The sequence below is a fragment of the Nipponia nippon genome, unplaced genomic scaffold (genome assembly GCF_047370975.1).
Source record: "Nipponia nippon isolate SJK-2023a ecotype South Korea unplaced genomic scaffold, ASM4737097v1 scaffold_1, whole genome shotgun sequence".
Classification (NCBI taxonomy): Eukaryota; Metazoa; Chordata; class Aves; order Pelecaniformes; family Threskiornithidae; genus Nipponia; species Nipponia nippon.
Window position 1 is genome coordinate 41,296,527 of NW_028262290.1, and position 22,147 is coordinate 41,318,673.

A 22,147-nucleotide genomic window follows, 5' to 3' on the forward strand; every position below is an offset into this window, starting at 1 on the left:
AGTCACAGGAGCAAAGCACTGTAAAGACAAGAGTAGCTGCCTGCATCCCCTTTTCCCTCCTGCCCTACAGCAAGCATAGCTTCGCACTGTTCACAGTATTTCCAAGGATCTAGTTTGTATTCCTAGACTTAATCATTTCATGTCCATTGGATGCTTTTATTTTTATGGTCTAAAAGAAGGGGAGGCAATATTGTCTCCCTCAAGTGTCTTTCTGACTTCATTTCTTTTGATGAAAGGCTATTGATTCAGGTGTGTTTTAGTGAACCTGTGAATATACTGCTGACTCAGGAGTTCTTTAGCATCACTAAAATAAATGTGAAACGCGTGATGGTTTTCCTTATGTAAATAACTGGTGAAATAGAAAATGGTTGTGTTGTTATTTGCAAAAAAGCAGTGAAGGGATGATATTGTTATCAGGAGAAGTGTGCTAGAATATTTGACTTGTACCTCCTAGATTCCATTTGTCTGCTGTCAACCTATACCTGCTGTTAAGCATTAGACACTTAAAAAAAGAGAAAAAGATAACACAAATTATTCACCATTAATTCTTTAATATGAGTCACTATTAAAAGCTTAATTGTTTGCTGAGAGGGTCCAAATTAGTGGACTTTGCAAGATCAAACGAAATTGAAGATATTTGTCCAAATTAAAATGGAAACATGCATCCAGAATATACCAAATGAACATGTATGCTCCTGTAATAATAATTTTATTATCTTCATCTTCCAGGCCAGACTTTTAATTATGACCCTTTATATCAGTGAAAACCATGTATTCAGGATTAAAAACCTATTTCTTTAACTAGTCTAGTTAAAGACTGTGGTTTGATATATTCTATGCTACAACTTTTATAAAAACCAGAGAACACTTCTAATAACACTTTTCTAATTTCATGGTTCAGTGCACAGTCAGTAAAGATTTAAATAATTCAGAAAGAAAGCCTATTCTGTTTCTTTATTAGATGTTTGAGTCAGGCAAATTCTTTGACATTTAATAGGTTTTTAACCCTTTTAATAACTTCTTATAATGAAATTTATTGGAGGTTGTTTTAAATAAAGGGTTATTATATTAGAGTGAATAGCAGTCGGTAGTTTTTTATGATTAGTTTTGAGACCTTGGCCCTGTGTGACTCAAAGGATATTAAAACATAAAGTAGAAAAGAATGTTAATAGTCACCAAATCAACTGTGTACCAAGAAATATAGAAACTGTATATTACTGCATTCTTGTCATTATGTGATCGTGCTATAAAATTTTGCAGTCGAATTTTGAGTATATAATTGTTTTAAAGGAGCTTAAGATCACTTACAGAACCAGTACTATATAAAACAACCTGAAGTGGTTTAATTTTTAACAGAATGATTTTGAAAAGATTAGAGTAGTAAATTTAATAGTTTTTTTTTTAGTTTAGGGTTCTTTTTACATGTGAGATTTCTGCTGTTTAATTTTAAGACTGTTTTCCTAATCAACAGAAATTTTGAATGATCCTTTCATTTTATCCTGAAAATGCACTGGGCATAGTATATAAAATACACTTGTGTACAACACTGAAATATTCCCCAAATACCCACTTACTTTAAAACTTAGTCTTTCATTATGCAGTTAGCTGATACAGAAGAGAATTATAAAAATGAGATGATGAAAACACACATCCCTTCCTCTGTTAGGTGCTGCTTTGAGTTATTCCTTTTAATGTGTTTTGAATGGTTCTCTGTGGTCACTTTACAGTAACCTTAGCTCTCATAACAAATCTTTCTTTAGCACTCATTCTCTTATATATGTGCTAAAAGAAGACTTGGTTGCAGATATGATTTCTGCTTTAACTGAATGTAAACAAAGGTCTGATAGTATGTGGATCTTTGGGTTTGATCAGCCTTCATTCATAAGAGGGCATACATGCCAGTTACCAGTTTTATCCACTCTAATCAGTGAATCCTAACTTCTTGTCAGATTTTGGACTTCTAAATATTGGGGTCACTTTTTGTTTTTCTCTGATGTACAAATGCAGATGTTCAAGTTATCTCAAATTTTAAGTTATCTCACTGAATAGCATCACCATGATGGAAAACACCACATGAAAACTGCACAGTTTGCTTTTGCTTCAGTTGCTATTAATCTAGGATCCTAACCAACAACATGCATTGGATAACCACAAGGTACTACTGCTTGATTATCAGTATGAACTGAGTGAAACATGTCTCAAATGGACATTTCTGTATTTTTAGACACTCTTTTAAGTTTAAACTTAGCTCTGATTGTATGATGAATATTGCTTGTGGTTTTTTTGGATCATTAAAAAAAATGTATGAGTTCTTTTTGGTTTTGCAATTGTTTGTTTTGATCATAAATGGTGGGTATGGTCTGCCAAACACAATTTCTTCTCTGTGTGCCAGCTCTCACAAACCTGTCTGGCAATTTAATGTTATCTTTTCGTCTCTTTTGAAACCTTGACTTAGAGAGTCAAGTGGTTATCTAGGAATTCATTTTTTTTCCTCGCTTTTTTAGTGAGCATCTGTGTCACTGGAAAACATCTTGCAGATGTGCATTGGATTATGGTAGAAGACAATTAAAACACCTAAAATAAAAACAGTAAAATTTCTAAGCAAATCTCATGGCTTTTCAGGAGGTTGGCACAACTGGGACTAGTGCTGCATTTTAATGTACCATTATTTGGGAACAGAGAAACATTCAGATTTAATATGGCACAGGTAGTGGCACAAGTTGTCCTGGGAATATAAATGAGAATATGACTAATAACAGAAACCCCTTCTGCCTACCAAAGAATGTCTGTGATGCCTACATGGTGACTCAGATGGCTGACGCCAGTGAAGAAGGAAGCACACTGTGGGTATATCTTCATAGATAACATTTAAGATCCCCTGGGGTTTTTCTCACAATTTTTATTTTAATTAATTGATTGAAACATAGCTTCTTATAGTATGAAAAATTGTTGCTCTCTGACTTACCTTGACCACTTAGACAAGAAGCAAAGAACTGTCAACCACTTCCACAGTGTCCATCAGAAAAGTTCGTAAGAGCTCTCAGCTAGTAGAAAACTAAGCAAAAATCATTGTAAGACCCGACGGTGGTAATAGCAGTAATGCCTGCTGTGCCTTGATATGAATTTGCCCAGGGTAGTGAGATGTGTTATCTCCACTTGCTTCAGTGAGTAAGCCCTGTGTATTTCTCCTTGTGTTTTAACGTTTTTCATCTCCAGTGTATAATCCCTAGTGTTTCTTGCATATACTTAGATCTATTGTATTTACTTTGATCTGTTAAGGCAACCTGTCTTTCTTCTTTCATTTAATGATAACATTTATTATAAATTAATTTAAATAAGGAGGGACAATTTGGACTTTTACAGCTTTCCTGAGAGATGTTGCATCACAGTTCTTAATTATAACACCAAAAATAATCTGGGAATTATTTGCTAACAGCACATTCCTTTTGAAACTGCCTACCTAATGCTTCTTAGAAAAAAACTATTTGCTTCCTAAAGCCACCTTGTGGGATGTTAGTTAAGAGTCCTGAATTTGACTCTGTCTGCATCTTGCATGGGTTAACCAGCTTGTATCAAAAAGACAGATAATTAGGGATTTTTTAATGCTATATGTTATATCCTGTGAGAGATGAAGGATTCTATCTGAGTGCTGTGTCACATAAGAATATCTGTGTTTTGTGGACTTTGGGGCACAATATTTCAAGAAAGACGAAGGTTATTGGACATAGTCCAGAGGACAGCAGGAAGAATGATCAGAGGTGTAGAAAACACAGCATATGAAAAAAGTCTTTCAATCTTCAGGTTTAGTTGTTTAGTCTGAAGAAGAAAAAACTGAAAGGAAATTCATAATAGCTTTCTAGTGTGTACAACTTTTCTGTAAAGGAGGAGAAAAACATTCCTCATGTCCACTGGGAGCAGAGCAAAAAGTAGTAGGTTTAAATTACAACAAAGGAGATTTAGGTGAGACATTACGGAAAAAAGCCCTTTCCACTGTAAGGATAGTTAAGCACAAGAATTGCCTAGGGAGGTTATGAAGAGGTTAGACAAACATCTGTCAGAAATGATTTAGGTATAGCTAATCCTGCTGTGAGATAAAGTGTTGGACTAAATAACCTTTTGAGGTCCCTTCTAGCACTATTTTCTGTGATTCTGTGATTAGGATACTGTACTCACATTGTCCTGCAGTAAGATGTTTCTGTGCAGGGATGATATCACTGTATTCTGCATTGCATGCTTTTCTTTGTTTTTGCTTTAAGCTGATGGGGAGAACAATGGTCTGATGTTTAAAGCACTTTAGCTTTATTCTTAGTACTTTAGGAGCTCTGAGCAGGGCATTAGGAGCTTGTTTTCAGCCAGACAGCCCTGTTCTGGTTTTGCACTAAACATGTGCCGATAAGGGTTATCGGTACACACCTCAGAATTAGCGGCTTTTACTATGTCTTTTAACTTGCAGTCAAACACTTATATGGGTGGATGCTCAGTTTCTGCTTATAAGCGAAATGCAAACAGAAAAAAAAATAGCCATGAAAAGAAATGTATCATAGCTTCCCCGTTAGTAAAACCAAAATAAAACCAGGCATGTTCTAAAGCTGAATATAACACAAGTTGTGAAACATCCTGGAACTGACAGATGGAGAATGATATTAAAGTGCCAGATATTATCATTATTACCTCATCAGAGAGACCATTGAAGGCGTCAGTTTAAGACTGTCCTTATCCTCTGTAACACTCAAACTCTTTAACTTTGTTCTTCCATTTGGCATTCTGCCACCCAGCAGGATTTGTATTCAGCTTTGCATTCGGCAGGAGTGTGTTCGCAATATTGCTTCTGCATACTGAATATGGCTCCAGCACAGCTACACATTGGTGGGTTTTGTAAAACTCCATCTGGAGGAACAAGGAATAGGAAGCTTCTGATTTCGAAGTAGTTTAAAGAAATTGGTCATACTCTGCCTGTAATGTTGACAGAGAGTGTGTCTGATTAGTGCCACTGTTCCTGCAGAGACGAGGTTGTCACAGTGTTTGAAACAGGGGTGTACTGTCACACCACGGCAGTGACCCAAGTGTGTGGTTTTCATGGGTGGGACCATTCTTGAACCCAACAGGGAAGGTGGGACAGTTCTTGGTTTGTTGATCTTTTAGGAACCTGAAGGTGTAATCTCACAGCTTTTCACAGTTATGTGGTTAGCTGCCTGTTCTTACTCAAGGAATAAGCAGTTTCCATTTTCTTGGAGAATTTCATTTTTTCACTAGGAAGGGGCAGGATGGGGGAAGGCAGGCTCTGCAATGTATGGCAGAGAGGTGAGCCAAAAACCTCATCTACAGATGTGGATCCTCCTTGCTGAGGGCCACAGCTCTATGCAATGGACTTGCACTGGAGTGTCCTCTGCAGGCAGGTCCTTTAGATGAGGGTTTCTGGCTTAGCATCTGAAAGGGAACATGTACTGTTAAACAAACTTACTTGCTGCTTACACCTGGTTTTGTAAACGTAGCCTGGTATTCACCTGATTTAAAAATTCGGAAGACAAGCTGAATTCATGTGAAAAGAAAAATACTGGGTTTTTTTCTACTCCATCACCTCATTCTCAGTCCTCAGAATTTCACTACTGAAGAGTTCTCTTGCAAATATATATGTGTATATATATATATATATATACACACACACGTTTTGTATGGGGATACATCCAGTACCATCCAGTTGGTGTCATGTTATCTGAAAACACAGTGTATGTTCAGTGCCGGAGCTAAAAGTGAATCACAGACTGTTTAAAAATACATGTTGTTAAAGACGACAAACACAGAATGTTCTGCAGTATCTATCTGATAATATTTGAAGTTCATATGAAGAATTTTTAATAAAAGAGAGAGCATTTGAGTAATAGCAATTGTATTATATTTTACTTGGGGAAAAGTAATTAAAATTATAACCTTTGCCCTGATTTCAGAGGTAGATACTTTGCAAGTTCATTCAAAATAAGAGTTGTTAGGAGTTTCAAATAGTGCTTGTTTCCTTTCTAGAGTTCATAAAATCATTAGGATGAGTATTCTTATTAAAAAGCGGTCTTGCTTCTCCAGCCTTTTGTGAGGGGGCTTATTCCCAGCCCTGATCCGGCACCACGAGGTGCTGCCCCACGAAAACCCAAGGCGTTTGCAAGCGGGGCAGCGTGGGCTTGGCCCCCTGCAGGGTGGTGGGCTCCCCGGGGAGGGCACACACCCACGCTGAGGGTCAAGCACTGCAGACAGGGTGAAGGGAGGGCTTTTGGGAGGGTTTTTGCCTCGCTCTCCCCAGCATGTGAGGGACCAGGTGGGTTTCCATCCCCTGCCCACTCGCCCTGCACTGGCCAAGAGGGCCCAGGACAGCCCATGCTCCCGCTGCCCATTCCCTATCTGCTGCCCAGCCCAACAGCTGGATCTGGAGTAAAACGTCCAAGCAGCAGTTACAGCTTCATGGGCACAACTGTTTTGATACGGGTTGTCTGCTAGAGGCAGAGGTAATGATAGCTTTCAAGCTAATATGTTTGGCGAGGAGGGGAGCTGATACTGGAGGGAAGGGAACAAGAAGTCAGTAGCAATCTTTAAAAATATAAATGTCTGCCAGGATTCAAATTCCAGCTTTCAATTGATTTCATACAGTGCACTGTCTCTGCTCCTCTTCTCTGGTGCTTTAGTAATCATTAAATGAACTTGAAAGTGTTTGTGTCAATAACCCTTTTTTACCAAAAGCTATTAATTTCTAAAGCAATATAGATATAGGTATAATTGTGATGTCACATTGTCAGAAGCCATTTCAAATATTTTCAAAGACACACGTACATGTAAAGTGCTAAGTATGCCATAACTAATGGTATTATTACTGCCAACCAGTCAGCTTTACAAAAATCAATCCCCAAGCTCATAAAGTATCTCCCTAAAATTGATAAATTTTTACACTATCAATAATAAAAGAAAAGGCGAAGTTACAGGTTTATCTTTTCTTTTTCTGTGTGTTACTGGTTGAAAGGTATCTTACAGATTGCTGTGATATATAGGAGTGTGTGTATGAGAAAGAGAGGTTATAGAAGTCACAAGCTATAAGAAGTTTAAAAAAAAAATCTGAGTGATCTTTAGACAATTCAGATGACATGTCTAACAAAGACTGTCAGTAGAATAAATGCAGTTATGTTAATATATTGAACCATTAACACATGTCCTTATCGTAATGGAGCTTACACAATGGTAGTTCCTGTCAGATTCCACTTGATACGTATGGCATGTTTGTCTGATGCACGGAAAGGCAACTATATCTATTTCATTTCAGCTCTGAATTGACACTTCAATTTTAAATCACCCACAGAACACCTTAGCTTAAATCTGAGCTTCTCCCTGATACTCTTTGCTATTTGTCGTGTTTCCGTATGAGTATACTGAAAAGATGTTACAGGCAATCTGCTGTAGTGTGTGTGTATAGTACATCTGACCTCCGGACAAGAAAGGAGTTTCATCCTCCAGTGCTTTTAATTCTTATCCTTGCAGAGACTGAATTTGTTGCTTGCATTAAAATAGTATGTCTCGTTAATGCTAAGAAGCGGTGACCCACATAGCACAATGGATTCATTTGTCAATCCTGTGACTTCCGAGCTTTCCGTTCATATATGTCTTAGCGGCAAATCAACTCAGAAATCATTTAATCAGTCTATCAATGCATCCTTCTTGTCAGTCATCTGAGTCCTGAAAATTCCAGTATCTCATTGAGCAGCACCAGGAAAAATAGATTTGGACCTAATACTAGATATTCAAACTCTGAAAACTGCAGCTCCCAAATTCACAGCTCACACACACAAAAATCCTAAGAAGAAAAGTAGGATCTGGAAATTGTCTTGAATTTTGAGGATATTCGTGTTCTGATCTGGTTCTAAACTTCAGAGTGCAAACCTGTCCCTGTTTGTTAGCATTTCTGAAATACTCCACACGCAGTTACAGAAAGCAGTGCCCTTTTGTTCCCCCTATAAAGAAACAAGCTTTCATTGCTTTTTGCTGTTCCCATGGGCTGAGGCTAGAGCCTGAATAGTTTATAACAGTCAGTGTTATGCAAATGTCAATCATATCCTTACTCTGTTTATTTCCAGTATTTACATGTTTATTTAAGTACTTGCCATTTCTCTTAAGCCTTATGTAGCCAATCAGGCCACCAGAGGTCTAAAGGAACAGAACACTTTATTAGCGATATACTTAATACAGTTTTTTTCCTCTTGTAGATGCAAGATTTACGGAATACAGAAGGAGCCCAGTATAGTTCCCATCCTCAGATGGCAACCATGAGGCCAAGGGTTCAACCTGCAGATATTAGGCAGCCAGGAATGATGCAGCACGGGCAGCTGACTACTATTAACCAGTCCCAGCTCAGTGCACAGCTTGGTTTGAATATGGGTGGAAACAATGTTCCTCACAACTCGCCCTCTCCACCTGGAAGCAAATCTGCAACTCCTTCACCATCCAGTTCAGTCCATGAAGATGAAGGAGAAGATAGCTCTAAGGTAGGCTTAGATGTTAGGATTAATATGTAAATGGTGGATATTTTTAGGACCTGCTAAATGAATCGTATGGCCACAGTTATTAAGGTGATACTTTATACATTGTTGGTAGTTGACTGAAGTGAATAAAAGGTTATGAATACAGAACTTATAGTTTCCAGTCAATTCTTCAGGCCACTTGAGTAAATGACATCATTCCTGTTCGTGAGAGCAAACTGGAATCCTGTAAAACACTAAAAGGATAGCCATTCCTTTAGGACTTTAATATAAAGGTTGAGTTTTCTCACTTGCATAGAAGGGATGTTTGTTCCCAGTTAAAGATCAAGTTACTGCTATAAAAAGTATGAACAGTCTGTACAATATGCTAGTCTTTGCTACTTGGTCACAGGATGAGTAAACAGAACATCATAGCAACCAGAACAGAAAGATCCTCTATGAACTTTAAAAATCTTACCTTGAAAATCTTGAAGACCCATTATGCATTTATATCTGGGAGGTGTTGACACCCCAGCATGACATATTTAAGCTTCATTTTAGTGTCAGTACAGGCATGAAGAAATAATAGTAATTTAAATAATAAACAAGACATTTATTTTAAGGATAAATGTCAATTTATATAGTAGGTTTTGCATGCAAAAACCTCCCAAACCTCCGCAAATCCTGAAAACTTCCCCAAAAATACACAAGTATATTATCTTAATTTTGCAGACGCAAAAGCTAAGACACAAAAAGATTGGGACTTAGCACAAAGTCATCCCATAAACCAGGAATAGAACATATTGAAATTGAGAACCTCTTTAGCTCTATTTTATGGTCACTACAAAATAGCAGTCCTGTTACAGCAGTCCTGTAGTGTAGTGAAGATGTTGTACCATGGCCATATCTTGTGGGGAAAAGTTGCAGACTTGGAAGAATGTGAAGAAAACATTGTGAGTCACTGAGGAGGTATAATCCAGTCAAGAAATGTAAGTCTGATTTGTTTTCAAATTATATTGTTTTTCATGCCTCAAGCTATAAAATAATCATGTAATTGGAGACATATGTTTTACTGCATTTTGAATAAATTCTGATTCAAAAGTTTTATTTCAGGACTTTCCCCTGATTTCACAAACTTTAGGTTTTAAAAATTACTGAATAATTCATAGACTTTAAATGAGCACTTCCTTACTGAGGTAGACTTTAGAATACAGCTATGTAAAAATAATTCCAGGCAGCCTTTAATTTTTCAGAATAATTTATTTGCTGCTCCTGTTGCTTTGCTAATATTTTTACATATATTGGTGGGAACATGCCAGATGCTCTAAACTTCTGGAGAAAACATCCACTCAAATAATTAAGATATCCTTTCTGCTTCTATCAAATATTTCAGTTATTTAACCCATATTTTTCATGTACATACATTTTCACTGCAACACTTTGTGCTAGCAAAAGTGTAGGGTTGTGGTTTCATGCAGACAGTACTCATCTGAAGCTAATGTTTTCAATAAGGAAATACTAAGCACTGCAGACCAAGTAAAACTTGGTCCTTTGTGGAAGCCAGCTTATATAGTGTTCAACTTTTTAACAAGCCATGCTATTTTGGAAGACTCTCTTTAAAATTCTCTTATGCTCAGTCTAAGCAGAAAAAGATGAGAAAAGGCACAATACACAACACAAAATTAAGAAAAATACTTCAGTATGCTGAAGTTGATATGTTGCCTTAAAATTCTTCGATAATTCTAATTTCTTTGCTAAAACAAGTGTTTTAAAGGATATTAAACTTGGTTAATAATGATAGAGGGCTTAAATTAGTCTCCAACTAGTAGGGATCAATATGCAAGCTTAATGGGGGCAGATTATGCCATACCTGTCTTCTGTGGGATTTCTTAGGTCTTCCTGAAAACGCCTGAAGTTGGCCACCATCGGAGACAGGCAGTGGGCTGGCACGCCTGATCCAATGCAATGGTTCTGCTGTAGTTCCCTCCGTAAAAGACAAGAAGGTTTGAATAATCAGCGTAAGAAGCTAGTGTATTGTTGTAGTTTGCAATTTAAACCCCTCCGCTGTGTATCTTTCTGTCATGCTGCTCTTCCTCGAAGCTGCCAATGAATGGATATGGATACTTAGAATAAACCAGCTTTCTGTGGGGATCCTTTTCCCCAGCCACAACAGTATTAAATTTTCTCAGAGCTGCTTTGGAGGCTTCTTTTGACTCCAAAAATCCTCCTCCCCGTGAAAGAAGGCACTGGATGGGGACAGCAAGAGACAGAGCAGTCATTCTGTCTCTTGTGAGAACCTCTTTTACCTGACTATAACTTTGCTAAATTTGGAGTTTTCTCTTTGTTTTATAAACTGTCCTGTAGATGTGTGATATTACTTAGTAGATCAGGGCCAGAGCTCATTATTCAGTCCTTCAGTGGAAGTGCATGTGTTGCAGTCGTGTAGTAGCTGCTGGAGCTCACCACATTTGAGCAGCTTCATGAAGTCAGTAAGATGTTCCTGCCGTGAGGACTGTGTAAAAAACAACTGAATTCACCATATCATTAATAGTAACAGTGACGTTCTCCCTATTTAACCAGCAGGAGAATATGTTTGCCTATATACCGACATTGATCAAAAAGACAAAGTACATTTTCAAATGGAAAATCACCTCAGTGTCAGATGACCTCCCTTAGGCCCTTAGATGACCAGCTGAACGCCCAGCCTTACATGTGAAAGAGAAGCCACTGGTCCTCTGACAGCAGATTTGGTAGAGAAATCCCTAACAACTATACCTATTTCTATCCAGAGAAAAAAAAATACAGAAATCTCAGTGTCCTGTTCATGTTTGCAGGAGTTTATAGAAAGAGGGTGACAGAAGGTATGAACAAATACGTACATTATATACATTTGGACTAGAAGTATAATTGTATCCTTAGCGAACCACTGATTTCCATGCATGGAGGAAATGACCGTTTCAGCTTAACATACATATTCCAAATGCCAGTAATAAGGAAACTTTACAAACTGATCTAATTGTTCATGTACTGAACTTCTTGGATGTTCATTCTATGGTAAATATTCAAATTGTTTAAGCCTTATCCAACATACACAGAACTAATGGCAGCAGCTGCTAAATATTGTTTGGCAATACTCATTCTCATAAAGGCTCTTTCATATAGGTCTTTTGGACTTTAAATGTCATATATTCCCTTACACAAAAAAGGGAAAGGAGCTGCATTTTAGAGGGCTCAGTTGCCCTACACGCTGTTGCTCTAAAAGCAAGACAGCTGAGGTTGCTTGACCATAAGATCAGTGGCAACAGTAGCATAAATATAAGGCTATGTATATACAGTCAGAAAGCTGCTAGATCCATGGAAATACGAAATGTAGTCTCAGACCAAGGATATTGTTTCTGCAAGTGGTGTAGATCCCTAAGTCTCCTTAATTCTTCTAAATCTAATATGTGGGACTATAGTTAGAAGAAGAAAAAAGGGAGAACTTAAAAATCAATAGTTGTAAGTAACTATAAAAACATTCTAAACAAAATGCCCACTTACCACATGCTTTATTCTGACCACCTCAACATTGGAATATTACATTTATGTAATTCTTGCCATAATTCATACTGTTGGATCGTTAAGCATGTATTCAGTTATTGCCAAGCATAATTGTGAGCTGCTGGAAGCATTACTGGTTTGCAAATATGTATTTCTTCATAGATGGATAACAGGGTTTTCTTCCATGCTCATTTGAATATCACTTATGAGAGAATTTCAAATAATGTATTTTAGAGGGAAGATAGTGAGAGGACTGCAAGTAGCAAGAATTAACTAACAGAAACACGATTGTTAAAGAACTGCTGCAGCATATTCTCTTTATGTGGTAGAGGTTTTACAATATTTACTTTATATGATAAGAGTTATAAGTAGAATTCTATGTTGTCTGTTCAGCCTATTATGCAGATGGTGCTTGATTAAAATCTATTTTAAACTACAGCGATTACTGCAAGATAGTGTGCATAAAACAGCTCTCCTAGCTCCATTAAAGGCTTTGGTACTATTGCAGTTTATTTTAAATATGCTTATAGACATTTTCCAGCTTCTCAAGGGACATTTAGATATCAACGATGTGCCTTACTTGATAGTTTTAAATCCTACACTAGATATTTTTGTGATCTATTATGTGTGCAACATGGTTAATGTACACTTTTTTAAAGTGATAGATTATTGCTTTCTTGTGATAAATAAGTTAAATACATCACCATAATTAAGCAATAAGCCATGACAGGAGGTGGATTACCATGAGCTAACTACACCTCCAGGGATTTTAAGGCACAAGTCTATGCCTAGCAGAATATATATGGTTTTTATTTTATTTCCCATCTGTCTCTGCTTTGGTGGTTAGAATTGGAGTCTATGAAGCTGATAGACTGATGGGAGCATAAGGCAGGCCATCATCTCAGCCATTTGCAAGGTTATTAGTACTGGAATTCTGGTATTCTTTTTATTTCGTTATTTTCATATAAGACAAACAGAATTTCCCCTGTGAGTACTCTCTTTTTAACAGTGGGTTTTTGAAGTCTCTTGATCATTCAGGTTGGAAAATAAGATTTTAGAGCTGTTCTCAGAACAGCTTACCAGAAGACTTCTTACACGAGTTTCTGCAGCATATCACCTAGATAAGGGTAGCTTAAGTAATGTGCTATCCTAATATACAGAGACCTTTAAAGCACATTGGTCCGAGAACACTCTGAAAAGAGGAAACTTTATCAAATAATAGAGGTAAAATTTTAACTATAGCCCCAATCGTTGTCAAGCCTCCTTGCTCATGGAGTTTGTACAGAACTGTCTGAAGAGTTTAGACTGATATTGCCAAATTAACTAGGGAGCCCTAGTTAATTACCATTTAGCTGGTAGTTTTGTGTACCCTGTAGAATGAAATAATAGCAAGAGAATAAAAGCTGAATAACTTAATAATGGATAGCACACTGCTTCTGTTTTTCCATATTTTCCAAAATGCTGCCAATAGGCTCCATGGACATTAACCTTGTATTAAAGATGCATCTATTGTAACATAATGCTCAGGAAACAAGCAGCTTCATTTCCAAATTGTGGTCATCACTTTATTGCTGTGCTTAGTAAACCACAGAGATCCAGGTTGTTCACTGTAGTCACCTGGGCCCTGTTTGACACCACACAGTGATGTATAAAAAAGTTTTTAAAAAATGAAGTAAATTAAAAGGTTTTTTGCCCAAAATGAGAATTTCTATCCATTTTCCTCATGCAGTTCTGATGATTTGAACACCTGTGTTCTCCTGTGTCACTTGATATGCATTACTAAAAAATAATATAGGATGTGATAAAAAATACAAGGATGTGATAAAAGTCATACCTAGTAGATCCTTAGCCTAGAGCATACCTTTCATGCTCTTGATCTTCTCATACTTCAAAACACTTATGATGCACAGTACTCTGGCCATGCCAACAAGAGAAAAAAGCCTTTGAACCCTTTGGTAGGATCACACGTCATTGCTACAAGGTATAGTGAATTAAGCGATCACATCAAGAGAAGCTGATTTGCCATGGAGCTCCAGTCTGTTGAAGAATCAGGACAGTGTCCCTTTTTGTGCTTGTAAGTCACCTAAGAAAGCAGGGTGCTTTGGTGATCAGGGTCTCTGAGCTAGTGGCAAAGCATAGTTGCATTTAACAAATTTGCACAAATGTTCACATGCATTTTTTGTCAGGTGGTACACAAATAATGCACATGCACTTCTCTTTATATACCATTCCTCTTTCACCCCTTTTCTCAAACCATCATGAATTTGCTTTTACATGAGCAGAGGAAAAGACTATGCAGCTAAATCCAGACGGATCAGAACTGATCCTCTAAAGGGGTCCAAACTGTCTGTACTGGTAAAACTTTCTTTCTTCAGATTTTCATTAGAAGGTGTGCAGGGGAATGTCTATAACTTGGACCGTTTTATTCACAATCAAATTATCTTCAAAATCCCTGGAAGGTGTACCACCAGTTGCAGTAGAAATTGGTTTGAACACTAGTCTGGCGTATTTCTGGGAAAGAGTGAGGATAAGGGAAAGGTAGATATGACAGTGTTCCTGCTGGCTGCAGGTGATTCATGTGGTTGAACTACTGGTCAGGATATAATGAAACTAATTTGATTTGAATTTATTCATTATATGCATGTTATAGCCATTAGCAATAAAACTTAGAAAAGGTGAAAAGATGACTAGATGAACTATAAATGAGATTATAACAATTATATGAAAGCAAAATATAAAGCAATTTGAGGAAAAAAATTACATAATCTGAAATACTTATAATGAATTTTATACATGTGACATGGTGTCAACATTTGGATTATCAAAGATGGCAACTAAAATTCAATTTTTGCATGCAAAATCCCAAATCTCTTTGTATCACAGAAGCTGTAATGATGGATGGACTGAATTAAATTGCCTTTTTTTATAGTACTTTTCCAATTTTGTGTTACAGGTCAATGGTGGAGAGAAGAGACCTGCTTCAGATATGGGAAAGAAACCCAAAACTCCCAAAAAGAAGAAGAAGAAGGACCCAAATGAGCCACAGAAGCCCGTGTCTGCCTATGCATTATTCTTTCGAGACACTCAAGCAGCCATCAAAGGCCAAAACCCCAATGCTACTTTTGGTGAAGTCTCTAAAATTGTAGCTTCAATGTGGGACGGCTTAGGAGAAGAACAAAAACAGGTACAAAATGTGCTGTAGCTCAGAGACTTTGTTTCAGGAAAGTGTTATCGGGGTCATCTATGCACTGTAGGCAGCTTCTTTTGTTTGCTGGGATGAAACTTGAATATGTGCCATCTCGGGAATATGATTTAAAGAGACTAAGATAAGGAAAATATTGTTTCATTTCTTCTGTATGAAACCACTACAAGAGTGTTTTAGTTTTGGGGTGTGACACAAGCTTTAGTATTATATTTAGGGTTGTTTTATGCTGAAATTGGTGGGCCTAAGATTTTATGATGTCATTGCCCTGTCTATGGCAGTGTGGTGTAAGAGAACCTTGCCGCCAAAAATCATGTCTGTACAGCAGGACCTGACACATATCTGAGCTCCCAGTTGCAGACGTTTCCCTGCTCCACGATGCCAGAAGGGGAGCTGGGCTCACACCTTCTCCCAACCCATCTGGCTTTTATGAAAGGAATTACAGATGTGTTGACCCAAAGAGACCTATGGTGGACCCTGGCAAATCGACAGTGTTCTGGGGTATCCTCTTGTACAGCATACATGTAGGCTGTGGAAATCACACCCCATAATTACTTCCATCCTCCATGGAAAGGCCTTGGTTCTGCAACGAGGTTGGCAGAGCTGGGTCTGAACCTTTGCAGAAATCCTTCCAAGTCAATCAGATCCTAAAAGCAGGCAACTCTTGGTGAAGCTCACTGCGTTCATGAGTTTACGGTGGTGATGGTTGGCAAATACCATTCATCCTCGCTGTAGCATACCATTGCTTTTCTCTTGTTATTGGTTGCATTTTTACTGTCTGTCAACAGAATGGATTAGGTAGATAAAGAAATGGGAAATTTAAGAAAGAAACAGATATGGAAAGAAAGGATGTGCTAAGTGAGAGTTATATTGGCTGCAGGAGGCCTGGGTGGGGGTTGATGTCAGCACAGAGAGAGGAAAAGTACTGTGACAAAACTGCATCTCATTCATTCACACTGAACATATTATTATTACACAATTATAGTTAATAAGGCTAAGAATTAAAATGATGATATTGCTATGATTTTTTGGTAGGTAAAATCATTTGGACTTGAAAAAAAAAAAGGTTTTCTTTGCTAATAACTGGATGGTGTAGGTACATCCAGATCCCTGTTAAAGATAACAGTGTAATAAGAATCAAGATTTGGCACTCATTGCCTAACTAAAAAAAAAAAGCTTATTCTGTCTAGTATCCACTGTTGAATAAGGCCAGCATTTGGAAGGTTTAGCTGGAGGAAAGGTAGCTTTCTGAACACAGGGGTTAGAGAATTCACTTGGCCTGGCACATTAGGGTTGTTTTGTTGTGTTGTCTCTTCTTTCTGCCTTTTTTAATATGTCCAGCAAAGGCCAAGGTTACATCCTTGATCTGACAGGTTTTTTAGGCCTTCCCAGTACAGTGGTTCTCTCATAGTTGAACATTGCTGTTTGGGACCATGATGATGAGTGTTCACTTTTGACTCAGAAAAAATACTGACTATGCTTTTAGTTAAGTTCACAAGCAAGAGGTTTGGATGCCATTTCTCCTTGTCGTGCATACCTGCCCAGAATCACTCCCCATGTTGAAATCTGCACAACCAAACACATACCTCAGGAGTGCTCCAAGTAGTTAGATCTGTATCTTGGACCCATCTTGCTTGCCTGTGGGAATTCACATTCTCCTGAAATGGTAAAAGGCAGAGACCTGGACTTCTCAAGAGTTTGTTAATCTAGTTAATCTTACATCTCTCTAGTGATGACACCAAGCAAGATCTTGTGCTTGGTTTTCTCCACCATTTTTCATAATGACCCTTAATTTGTGGCTGTTGCAGTGTGCAGTTTTTCCTTCCATCATATTTGTTCCGCTTACAAAGCAGAAAACTTCACTTCATGAATAATACTCCAAGACCATATAATGAAGAAAAACCTGGACGACTATAAATGCACATTTCCTTGGAACTTGTCATATTAGTAGTACCAGAAGAAAACTGAAGTCTTTCCATAGAATTCTGTTTAAGAAAAGTGCATAAACCCCTAAAATTTCCAACTTTAACTTGTATTTCCTATTCATGGTTGAAAGCAATAATTGAATAAGTCCTACACTGGAAGAGCAGAACAAAATTTATTTTCCTTATCTCTGTTATCCTTAATTTAAGTTGGAACACAGCAGAATGATGTGTTATGGAATCCACATGACACATCCATAAAAAAATGGCTGCAACTAGATTTTTAAGCCAATTATTCCAAGAGTTTGGGTTAACATATCTTTGTTGCTCTTTGACTCATTTTGCCTATTCATTATCATCTATTAAGCACATTGTTAAAACTCTAGGCCCTTTCTAATCTAGCACTGTACAAAAAGAATAAAAGATAGTCCCTATTTAAAAAAATTGGCAATCCTATTTTCTAGAATGAATTTAAACTCATTCTTTATTCCATTAGGGATCTAATAGTACAAAATAATGATTACAAGACATCTTAACTGACTAGATAGTCTGTATTTTAAAGGCCTAATTTTTCAGATCCAGAGCATTAGTAACTGTTATGAAACCTATGTCTCTAGTAGGAAAATTGGAGTCTAAAAATACAAATGATTAATGTGGCATTTGGAATTTGGCATTGAAGAAGCTTCAGAAATTCAAAAATAGTTAAATAAAGAAACAATAACATCATTAGAGGAATACTTTATTGATGAATTATGCTTGCTGAAAAGGATTCAATTATCATAAAGCTTCTGGCTTTTGTGTTTTGGAAGCTAATGCTTATTCTGGAATTTAAATAGAATTATGTTTCCAAATTATGTTTCCTGAATTGGAACTCCTTTTACTATTTAAATAGTAAATATAAATGAATCAGAAAGTAGAACATAATGCAGCTATTGAGAAAGAAGAATAACCTCATGTTTTCATGCCAAAATGAAATCTTCTTTGTTCCTACGACCTGAGCCAGCTTTTTCTGAAATGCATAGAATTCTTCTTGTTTATTCCTGAAGATTGACCACAGAATAAATAAAGGTATTGAAACTCAATACAGTGATCACCTAGGGGCAGTATATGTATGTCCAAGCCTTTGCAAAAAAATTTTGATAACCTGACATATTAGACTGTAGCTTGAAAGGGTTTGTGCAAGAACCATATATGTTTTTCAAACTGTGAAGACACTAGGAAAATGTTGTTTGAGAAAATAGGATTTGAATGACAAAAAAGGAAATGTTATTAAGAACTAGATGATGGTGGATGCCTTACTGAAGTTAGGGGGGAGTTATACTTAAAATGTATCACACTCTGATGCTCTTAGCATGAGAATATTGCAATTTATTAGATTAAAGCAGTTACCAGTGTACTTCCACTCTCATTTTACCATATAAAGACACTTGCATTTTTGGGTAATATGCTGTAACTGTTCCCATTAATTTCTGAGTGTACAAGGGCCATTTGCCAGCAACACTGATGTGTGTCTGCATTTTGTTTGGCCAAACCTGTCTACACAGAGGAGTCTAGAAATTAAAGGGACTTTAGTGGTCATGGTGGACTTTGTCATGGTTTCTTCTCAAATTCTGAATTGGGTACAATAATTACACATGATCAGAAGCAGGGACTGTGCATTTTCCTTCATTTTTCACTGTAAATGTTTTCTAAAACTGTTCAGATTAGTATACCTGTGAATGGAAAGCAGCTGTAGCAGTAGTATGTCGGGGTACATTCTCCTTAGTGTTGTGGCCATAGCACAGGGATATTTTCAGTGGCTTTTCTAGTTCCTCTCTTACGATCACAAACACTGTTTTCTCCTTAGTTAGTAGTATACTTCTGTGCATCCCGGTTTTATAGCTTATTTATGTACATCTTTGCCCTTTGCACACATTTTTACCGCAAAGGGGAGAAAAACAGCCCCCAGGAAAGAGGGTTCAGCATGCTAAATGGTCAAGTCTCTGGCTTTCAGACAGAACGCTGGTTCAAACTGGGTAAAAAGGCTACTTAGGTCATTTTCTGTCCTTAGATGAAAAAGGAAAGTCATTTTAAATCAGTACCAGATGTGTGTGTACTAAATGAACCTTAAGTTTCTAATTGGAGTCCTAGTAAAGCTGTAATAGATGTGGCAAATTACAAACAAAATGTTCTTGTTTATGTTAGTGTAACTTTAAAACTTCAGCCAAAGACCTTAATAAATGTGCTATTATTCTAAAAATGGAATTGAATGTCTATTCAACATTCAACAAAATTAATCTCGGGTGTAACTTCAGTGAGTTAACTGGAATTCTAGCAGGAATGAATTTGGCCTCCTATGAACAGCTTAGTGTGCATATGTATGTATGCGTGTATGTGTGTGTATGTGTTTCTATGTGTTTACTTAAATGTTGCACTGGCCTTGCAGCGGGCAGAAGGACGGATTCACCTAGGGGACCCAAAACTTAATGATCAGAAGAAGCTGGCGAAGCGACTGTTTGAGTGCTGTAACATATGCCTTCTTTCAGGCTGCATAATTCATACACAGTAATATTAGCTGCAACAGTTCAGCTCAATAGCAACACCTCATTATTTTATCCCTCAGTATTTATTCCTATGTTTGACGCCTCATGAAATTACTGTTAATGTGTTTATGTAAGGGCAGATCTGACACAAGTGGGAAGAATTTAATTTCCCACTCATTCTTTCCTGCTGATGTGTCCTCTTCCCCTGGTAGAAGTGGCAAGTGTAAATAGTTAATTTGCTTCAATTATGAGCCTGTCCTGCTAAATTAGAAGCAGCAGGAATATGAAAAGCCAGAATTATACTTATGAGGCAGCTGACAAATCCTCGGAGCTCACAAAATCAAATCATTTACTCCTCATTGGTGCTCAAAGACCCACTAGATAAAAGCTGCAGTTCTTTAACATCTGATGGAACTTGGATTGTATGTTACCAATACTTAAGTAAATTGAAGTCCTTCTGCATTAGTGTCAACATTTGTGATACTGTTACCATTTTCACAAACGATTACCATTTCACTTTACCATTTTCACAAACCCACAAGCTTTCAAGGGTTTCTATTTTGATCACTAAAAATAACACAGACTGATTTGGGCATGAAAAGTACCAAAGTGTGCTTTATAAGTTTCTTTTTTGATCACAGGGAAGTTTTAGACGTAGCAGCACATTATCCAGTGCTGGGATGAATCAGGTAGATCAGGAGGGGCTGTAGAAGTAATGTTGGCCAACACTTCATATCTCTGAAGCAACTCTCATGACATGAGACACCTCAAGTCAGATCAAAATGGATCCAAGATCGGTGTTTCAAGAGGCCTTGGCTCTACCTGGCCTGTGGGGACACCTCACTTAGCTCCCCCTCCCTCCCAGAGCGCAATGCTGTGTCACTGTCCTGTCACTTGACGTGACAAATGAGCTCATTCCATGGGTGGAAGAGCCATCGCGTTCCCATTACATCGCCATGCATGTGGGGTGCCCGGTGTCAGGACATCAGACAGTTCAGGGCAGTGCAGCGTGGCTATTGAAATAGCTCCAGAGAATACGCAGACTGTCAGGTCAAGGTAGTCAGCAGCATTTTGAAAACATAAATTTACAGTTTGTTCACTCTTTATATATGCTTATATACTCACGCAGATGTTTGTTTATCTACCTCTTGTTCCCCCTTTAAAGAGGATATTTTTTTATTATCTGTGCTAATGAAGCAATCTCCAAGGAATAACTTTAACACATGTGTAAGAGGATGAGAATGTACCTTCAGTTTAGTAGATAAACAACTACGCAGGGTTTAAATTTAGCTTTGTTTTATTTTTGTAAATGAGAATAGGAAGCGAAGGCACATCTGTGTGTGCACACTGCCAAAGTGAATTACAAGCAAAATGGATTCAGGAATAGGCACAACAGACAGCAACCTTACACCTCCTCTCCCAGCTACCTGCACTGGCAAAGTCGCTTTTACCAGCGTTGCACCTTAGGTCTGCTTGGGAAATCCACTGTTTTTCGTGACAAATTGCTGTATTGAAATTGCACCTCTACCCTTTGAAGCTCTGGACAAGTGCGTCAAGAGTTTAAAACAACTGCTCCTTACGCTGGTGTCTGCTCCTTCTCCCTTCCTCTGCAAGCAGCTGGGCTTAATGAGCCAGAACACAAATGGGCCAAGAACAGGCACGCATACAAGCAGATACAAACTCATGTCAATGTATATATATATGTACATATAAATTTATATCTTCAGATTGGTTTATTGCCCTGGTTTCCACAGGGCCAGACCTTGAACCCCTTAACTTCCACTAACTTCAGAAGGGGGCAGTGTCTGGCCCCCTCTTCGCAATGCATTTTTGCTGCAGGACTCCTGACAGCTGGCGTCTGCCTCTCCCATGCAGAGCTGGGCTGAGCAGGACCGTGCTGTGCACTCAGGATGGGAAACCTTCCCCCATGCTGCAAAAAAAAAAAATAAAATTAATGTAAGTCACCATAGGAGCTGCAGCATCTTACTCCGTATAGGGTAATGCATGCTATCGTCTGTTGGCCTCCTGCCCAGCCTACCTGGCAGCTTGGTCTTCCTGCAGCCTCCCAGGAGACACCCCTCTGCCCGGGGTGAATTTCTAATATCTGTTTGCTATATACAACAGACACAGCTTCCAGATAAATACTGCACGTGGCCGCCGAGTTATGGACATTGACTTTAACTGCACTTCTTGTTGTACTTGGAAGGAGCTGGGCCAAAAGGACCCTGGATTCCAAGTACTGCTGCAGCAACATGCATAAATAATAGCCTCAATTTTCTATTCATTCTTCTTCCCCACCCTTTATCCGTACATTCGAGCTCAATAGGAACATGGCTTTAAATCATTTGCGTACAAAACCGGATTTAGGCCCAATTTTTATGCTCCATTCAGGCTCACACCCTTATTTTTTAAAAAAAAGAATACCAGCAAATGCAAATAATCACCACATAAATCATATGTTTAATGTCATTTGTT

The 22,147-nt window shown here is 37.9% G+C and overlaps 1 protein-coding gene across 4 annotated transcripts in view; it reads left to right on the forward strand.

Moving 5' to 3' along the window:
* Positions 1–22,147, forward strand: part of TOX (thymocyte selection associated high mobility group box) — a 222,856-nt gene that overhangs the window by 164,894 nt on the left and 35,815 nt on the right. For 3 of the 4 annotated variants that reach the window (XM_009473046.2, XM_087735504.1, XM_087735524.1), the window contains exons 4-5: positions 8,235–8,513; positions 14,980–15,210. In XM_009473046.2, coding sequence (XP_009471321.1) covers positions 8,235–8,513; positions 14,980–15,210 — 510 coding nt within the window. The remainder of the gene's footprint in view (positions 1–8,234; positions 8,514–14,979; positions 15,211–22,147) is intronic. The other variant, XM_087735531.1, reaches the window with a different exon arrangement.